Source organism: Sinohyriopsis cumingii, chromosome 1 (genome assembly GCF_028554795.1).
Source record: "Sinohyriopsis cumingii isolate HCF-2022 chromosome 1, ASM2855479v2, whole genome shotgun sequence".
Classification (NCBI taxonomy): domain Eukaryota; kingdom Metazoa; phylum Mollusca; class Bivalvia; order Unionida; family Unionidae; genus Sinohyriopsis; species Sinohyriopsis cumingii.
The window spans coordinates 189,774,838-189,782,678 of NC_142961.1; the positions used below are offsets into that span (position 1 = coordinate 189,774,838).

The following is a 7,841-nucleotide window of genomic DNA, read 5'->3' on the forward strand; positions in this document are numbered from 1 at the left end:
TGTGTGGAAAAGGCTCCTATAAACAGCCTGTGTGTTGCACTCTTGCACCTTCTGAATTGGCACCTGAATGGAACATGGTGTCTCCCCAGAAGGTACAAGTGTGCAACACATGCATCTTTGACATTAAATAATTATGTGAAGCACTGTCCTAACTTTACTGATGGTTGTATATGAAGTTAAATCTGAAATAAAATTTTAAAAATCAGTATTTGTTCCTGAAAATCAGTATCTTTGTCACAAGCAGTCAGTATTTTTGTATTCGGAGGTTGGCAGCTATGTTCTACCAAATCTAGATCAGTTTTTAAAACAATTTCCACATCCAGTGGTTACTGTATTTTCAGCTGTTCACTTGTTGCACCTTCCACATAGGGTTGGGGACTATTTCACCAGCACTGATTAAAATTGTTATGTTAATACATCTCACTAAAAGTGACTTTGCTATGCCAAAACTAGGTCAGCAATCCATTAGTTGAACCTCAATTTACCTACACATGAAACAAGTTGGTTTTATCCTTGAAAAGTTTGTCTTTTGTAGATATGATCACTGCAGCCCCTCCTTCTCTGGCCAACTTGTTGAAATTTTGATGGAATAATAGTAGGTTTAAACTGAATAAAATTAGATTCGATCGAGTGATCAGTCTTCTCAGTAGATGCCCGTAGCTAGCTCAAAAACCTTTAGATATTATAATAATGTAACTGTCGGCTTGTACAACACTAAAATTTCTTGTATTGTTACACAGACATGGCATTGTGCTTTTGATTTTGAACTGGCTTTTGCACAAGATAATGCTCTTTCTTCTTCAGTACCTATTTATAGTGATCAGCAAAGGAACTTACAGAAAAAAATATATATTTCCACAAGGAAAATACCTAAACTATTGAAAATCATTATAAATTTAAAAATCAATTTTGGGACTGTATCAAGTATGCCACACCGTCAATATATAGTACCCTATTTCACCTACACGTGAAAATGATGTGTGTATGTATCTTGAGCTGCAGAAGAGCATTCAGACTGTCAAAAAAGGAGGTTACTGTGACCTTATTTTCTAGGTTAGGGTGTCTTGTGTATTTCCTTCTCTTATAGGCTGTAGATTTATTAACTGTTCCATGTGTATTTACAGGTAAACATTGCCATTTTTGGTTTATTTTCACCCAAATTCTTAATTTCATGAATTTATGTGCTGATTGTTAATCTGTTGCAGAGTTGTTGAATTTGCCACATACCGTGATCTGAAAAATGCCCTGGAGAAGTTGGATGGCACTGAAATCAATGGGAAACGAATAAAACTGGTAGAGGATAGGCCTCGAAGTCGCAGTAGACGGAGGTACAGCCACATGACTTGAGCTGATTTTTTATCAGCAGTTGTACAATTTCTGTATGGAAAATATATTTGGATTCTATAATATGTGCAGTATTATTTCTAGTACTCGCCTTGGTGAGCACATTGAGCCGCATGTACATCTGTCCACACCCTAGATAAATCTCATTGTTAAAAGTTTTAGATTTACCTCAGTCTCAAGTTTTTTCTTGGATCAAATAAAAGGTGGGCTAGACAAAAAGGAGTCTTCTTTTATAGCATGATTCTAAATGAGATCTCACCTCAGTAGAAACCATGGAGTGGAAGAATCACCAAATTACCTGGGCATTAAATATCTGCCGAGGCTGAATTATTGTTTACTGAGTTTTATTTATTGGCAACGTTTACACTTCTTGTACCGCTCCGGTGGCCTAGTGGCTAGAGCATCCGCCTCGGATGCGGGAGGTCATGGGTTCGATCCCCGGCCGAGTCATACTAGAGACTTAAAAAATGGTACTAACAGCTGCCTCGCTTGGTGTTCAGCATTAAGAGGTTAGTGTTAGGACTGTTCGGCCTGGTGTCAGGATAATGTGACTGGGTGGGGCATCATGGTAAATGTCTGCGGCATGATGCCCCAGTACTAGACATCACTATAAACTGCCACATCGCAGACATCATAGCGATAAGACTGAAAAATTGTTAAAGCTACGTTAAAAATAAAAATCACATCACATTACACTTGTAAATTTGAATGGACAGCTAATTATCCTCAATTTTAAGATGACTGGGACTTCATTGCTTTGCTTGACGTAATGTTGGATAAATTTCATTCTTGCTAGATTTCCTAAAGAGGCTGCTTAATCAGAATGTTTCTTCTGGCCTAATGAGATTATTTTTTTTGTAGTCGAAGCCGTAGCCACTCCAGATCTCGCAGCAGAAGCCGCAGTCGCTCCCGATCAAGACGAAGCAGAAGTAGGAGTAGTGGCTCGCGCAGCCCAAGTCGTAGCAGAAGCAGGAGTGATCGCAGTAGAAGTGCAAGCCGGAGCAAGTCTCGCTCAAGATCACGCTCAGTTGATGGTGCTGAGAAAAAAGCTTCTCAGTCCAGATCCAGATCAAAGTCGCAGGGTAAAAACTATCATAATGAGGAACAAGCACAGAATGGCGACAGTGAAAAGGAATAGATTATAACATGTATGTCTGGGATCTTTTAAAACTGACAGAAAGATGACTGTTCTAGAAATCACTCTGAAAATTAGAAGTACCATTAGCTCTTATAGAGTGAACTGTGTACAATATGAAAAATTGTTTTAATTCATCTAGTAGATTATTGATGATTGCAAGATATTAACCATCTGTATTTTAAAGCTCATTGTAAGATGATCAAAATTAAGGACAAGAAAACATGGTCACAACATGATTTCTTGTCTGCACAACATCACAAATCATCATCTGCTTCCATACTAGGATGACATGTAAATATCTTGCTTGAGCTGATGAACAGTAGATGTTCAACTTTACTACCTTGATTACAACAAAATGACTAAAAATGACATTGCCACTTTTGTGGTATGTAACATTTTTAGCAAGAAGTCTTGATTGTAGACTTCAAGTTACATAACTGTTCATATTGTACAAGCAGGTCAGAGGTTGACATTACACAGTGAAATTTGTCTGAATGTCAAGTATTACAAGTAACAGAACATTTTGTATGTTTATCCAGTAAAATCAAACAGAAGACCAGGTGGGCTGTTGTGTCCACAAGGGAGATAATTCCTTCCACTACAATACACATCAATCTGTCACTTCTGTATATTCTTTTTTTTTTATATATATAACTTTAATAGTCAGTTTGTGATTTGCCAAGATGTGTTTTATGCAAGGGTTAAACAATATTTTAATACAGTCCAAGTAGTTGAGATCCAAAAGAGAAAGGGAAACAATGAATTAAGAAAACATTAATTTATGTTTATGAAGTTCTATTTTCTAATCTGAATCTCATCTTGTATTTAGGGAATGATTACTGATTATTCATTAGTATCTTGGTGAGATCGGAATTACCATTTAGTCAATAAAAGGGGGTGTCTGAAGTCCTGAAGTAAAATTGTCCTATTTAGTCACATTTTATTTTGCTTTTTTAACACACAGAAAAATCTATGTAGAAAGTTAGACTCATTATTGTGCACACATGTCGCAGATCTGCCAACTCTTACAATTTTGCCATAAGTTTTACGAAAATTAGCCTTAAAATACTTAGAGCATACTAGCAAAAACTAAGGAAAAATGATCGTTGCCAAAAAAAATCTTGATAATTGTTTCATCTGTGTTTTATTTGGACCTGGGTTTCATCTTGGAATTAGTGAAATTAGTCAGAGAACCAGACTAACTTTACAGCAGCACCCCAGATGCTTTAAACTGAACATAATTGTTCATGCAAAGTGTCTGCATGATCAAACTTTTAAATTTAGAATTTTTAAAATTGGCGTCTAGAAGGCGATGCGTGAAGATGAAAGGGAAAATAATTTTCTAGAAAAGTGTTAATAATCAACACAGAAGACTAAAAAGAAATATTCAGATCCTTGTGAATAAAAGCTGGAAAGGACACAATTACGTTTATTGGACATCACATACCAATTTGAGTATGCCTCGTGGTGGGCAATTTGATTGCCATCGTCATGTGAAATGGAATTTGTTTTCTCCAAGAATTATGTAAAGTTGAGAGATAGCAACGAGCCATTGAGTTGTACAGGATTGGGAACTAAAGTTTGTGCAACTGTACTAGTGGTAAATAAAGTCTATGCATACTTTGTCGATGCATCAAACATTTAATTACGTTTTCCAGCTTCACAATAGCAGTTATTGATTTTTTGTTACAACCTAATGAAAACTGGTCAATCTTACGGGAAAAAATCAACTGCCTTACTGAGTTGGACTCCTCAGGTTTGGCAGGTCTGGTGTTGGACTTCATTTTAATTGTTCTTACAACCTGACAAGTTTGCATAGTCCTGCTAGATATGTTACCATTAGAATCGATTTCCTCTTGACAGCAGGGAAGCAAGTGATGATGAGATAACATAATTTGCTCTAAGTAGTGATTTATGTGCTGAAAGTAATTGTATGATGTTCACATATGTACAAAAAAAGTATTTTGCATGTATTTTGTCATGGTTGATCTTGGTACTCTATGGCAGTGGTTGAAATTACCCACCTATCAGAATTTGACCACCTTGCCATATGATTGTGTCTGTTGTACTTGATCAAGCATTTCAGTTTTCTCTGTCAGAATGGAAAACAACACGAGTAGAGCACTTGCATAAGAGATATTCACTGCAATTAGCTGTGTTTGATAAAGTTTAATGTAATCAAAATGCACAACGGTTGCTAAAGTGGTCCATCACCCACACTGCTACGAAAAACTGATACTGTATTAAAATATGTTAGCATGATGCTTGAATAGAAATTTATTAACAATATTTTGTGATGATTTTGTCATTGTAGTTGAAATGAATATTCGCCTATTCAAATTGTGTCTTTTGGGCTCTTGGGTAGGTGTGGATGGGGAGGAACAATTGGTTTGTACTGATGACTTCCACCACCACCAGCAATGCTGCATTGAAAACACTTGGTTTGGTAATCTAAATTCAATTAAGTGAGATTTTAGTGGTGGTGAGTAATTTTCTTCTGTATTCAGACTAATAATCAAATGAATGTACATGCTATAGTTGTGTTTATTTGCTTACACCACATCATTTAAATGTTCATTTATTGCTGAAGACACATTAGTTGTTCAAAAGGGAAGTGACTCTCAATTACTAGTTCAGTTAAATGTGTTGACCATCTAAAATCTATGGAATTTTTATTCACAATGAAAATCAAACCAATTCACTTTTGATGTCACTTGACTCGGGTGCAAAAGAAAATTCATGCATGTGCAGTCAGCATATGAATTATTTTTTAAAATTTGAAGTGTCGAAATTCAAATTTAGACTGAATTACAGGATTGTAAGTATTTCATCCAATGATGCTGAAATTCCCTTTCCAGAAAGGCTTTGTTGGTTTTGATGCGACATCGGTTCTGCTATTATTTTTTTTATGTTAATGAACAACATATTTTAAATTCTAGTTGGCTGCAAGGGTTTATACTATAATATTCTCACACCATCCTGTTTATTTGTAAACCAAACCTCCAACCCCTCTACTGATTTTAAAAACAGAAGGCTTCAAGTATATAAAAAATGAGCAAAGTTTGTGATTTCGTTCATTCATTTATCAACTCAAAACCAGTTGTCACCAGGGCTTCCAAAACAGTCAACTTGTTGGCATTTAAATCAAACGGGAGTTTCTTTAGCAACACAGATAATGTATTTGCTTTGGCCAGCCTCTGTTTTCAAGCAACATATTTTTGACTGCTCCAATGGCCTAGTGGTTAGAGCATCCACCTCGGATGCCGGAGGCCGTGGGTTCAATCCCCGATCGAGTCGTACCAAAGACTTACATAAATGGTACAAACAGCTGCCCTGATTGGCACTCAGTATTAAAAGGTTAGTGTTATAACTGGTTGGCCTGGTGTCAGGATAATGTGATTGGGGGGACATGTATGCAGCATGATGCCACAGTGCTAGACATCACTATATATATCTGCCACATTGGAGACATCGTAGCAATATGACTGAAAAATTGTTAAAGCTACATTAAAAATCCAAATCACATCACAGCACAAAACACATTTGATGTAGTTCACCGTCCTTGAATATCTCAATTCTGTAAATTTTGGAATTAATCTCCTTGAACACATATCTGCTTCCTATTTGTTCAGAAATATTGAGACTTGACATTGCATATATTAGACACAAAAGACAGTTTTTAATGAAATAGACATCAAGCAATCCTGTTTGGTTGTTTTCATCAGGAGCTTCCATTTACATTGAAATGCCAACAATTCAACAGTTTTAGGGACCCTTGGCTACAGGTTAGAAATTTTAAATTAATTAATGAAATGACCAAGTTTTATGCATTTTTTGTATCCTATATGCTTTTTGTTTTTAAAATTGGTAGGGTGATAGAAAACGGGAGGATGTGCTAATACAATAATCTATTCCTCTCCAGGGTAAACAGTAACCACTAATAAGAATTGAAAGTAGCCTATTCATTGTGTGACGTGCCAGGAGTGTATACCCTCAAAACTGAAGCCATGGAGAAACTTGCCATGAGCCATTAAATGATTGTATTTAAATCATACATTGGGAAACTGTTGATTATCTCCTTTATGTTGATACAGTAGCTGAACATGCCAGTATTACAAGTCCATAGAGAATTGATATTGGGTTAGTTTTTGATTGCACTAGTTAACTTGTGCTGATGAGCTGGTAACAATGGTAGGCCTGCTCCCATCCCCCCACCATTTTTGTTTGGACAGGTGGACCTGTGGTCATAATAGCTGACTGCCAAATCTGGCTCTTGTTGTTGCCATTTACTAGGAAAACGTTCATTTTTATTTTGTTTGTTTTAAATGCAGTTTTTTGGGCGGTGGGGTTGTTACTATGTCATGCGGAGGAATTGGAGACAAATATCCTCAAAAAGTTGCTAGTCTGGGTTGTTGGTGAGCCACATACTTTCTTGATTACAAGCCTGATGCTATACCAGCTGAGCTATCAAACACTAGGAAAACCAGAATATTCTAACCCTTATGTTTGTTTCAAATATTTATGGGAAAATATTGCTATTTGAATGTTTATATTTCATTTCAGCTCTAGCCATTATTTGACTAATGTTAGATCGAGAGAGAGAGAGAGATAGTTTTGTATCTAAGTCTAATGTGTAGAAAGATTTTCAAGTTAAATGTTTGTAATTGAAAGAATGTAATTGAAAGTGTTGGTTATGATAGTTGAAAATCTATGGAAGAATTCCTTTTTTTCTTCATTGTAAATGAGTCCATTTGTATATAACTCATTGTTTTGCTTATGTGCAGCTACAAAGAATGTACAGAAGTCCATATTACGCTCATGACTTGTCACTTGAAATAAAATGGACATAAATTTGACATACAGCAATTTTGGTCTTGTCTTTTTTGTTGTTTAATACTTTCTTCTTACAAAAGAGTATAGATGCTTTAATCGTAATAGATTTTGTTTTGTCTCTAAAGGGGGTGAGGAAAGACAAAAAGGGCAACAAAAAGATAATAGGTTAATATCTTAAACAGTGAATAAAAGAAATTCGTAAGAGCAGTAAATACAGACCACCCCTCAGGACAGGACTTTAAACAAATCTTTTGTGGGCGGTTGTTTCAAGCTACTTAGATTCTGACATTGGAGCGTTGGTTAGGAAAATTGCTTCTGATGTGGGTTGTATAAACAAAATCGGAAATCATACATGGGTGTCACAACCCCGCGAAAGTATTGGGTCTAATTCAGCAGAAAAGTGGACATTTATATTTTGAATGACCCGCAAGCCCCTAGTCCGCAATGCCAACAGGCTAAATACATGATGAACTCAATGGAAAATACATAACAATTTAATTGGTATTAATAATAAACTAATTGAGTA

At 36.0% G+C, this 7,841-nt stretch overlaps 1 protein-coding gene across 2 annotated transcripts in view; it reads left to right on the forward strand.

Annotated features, from left to right (window-relative positions):
- Positions 1–7,348, forward strand: part of LOC149808565 (serine/arginine-rich splicing factor 4-like) — a 34,374-nt gene extending 27,026 nt beyond the window's left edge. For both annotated transcript variants that reach the window (XM_089979167.1, XM_089979158.1), the window contains exons 7-8: positions 1,206–1,328; positions 2,206–7,348. In XM_089979167.1, the coding sequence (XP_089835293.1) occupies positions 1,206–1,328; positions 2,206–2,482 (400 nt within the window). In that variant the 3' untranslated portion in view covers positions 2,483–7,348. The remainder of the gene's footprint in view (positions 1–1,205; positions 1,329–2,205) is intronic.
- Positions 7,349–7,841: the final 493 nt, after the last annotated feature.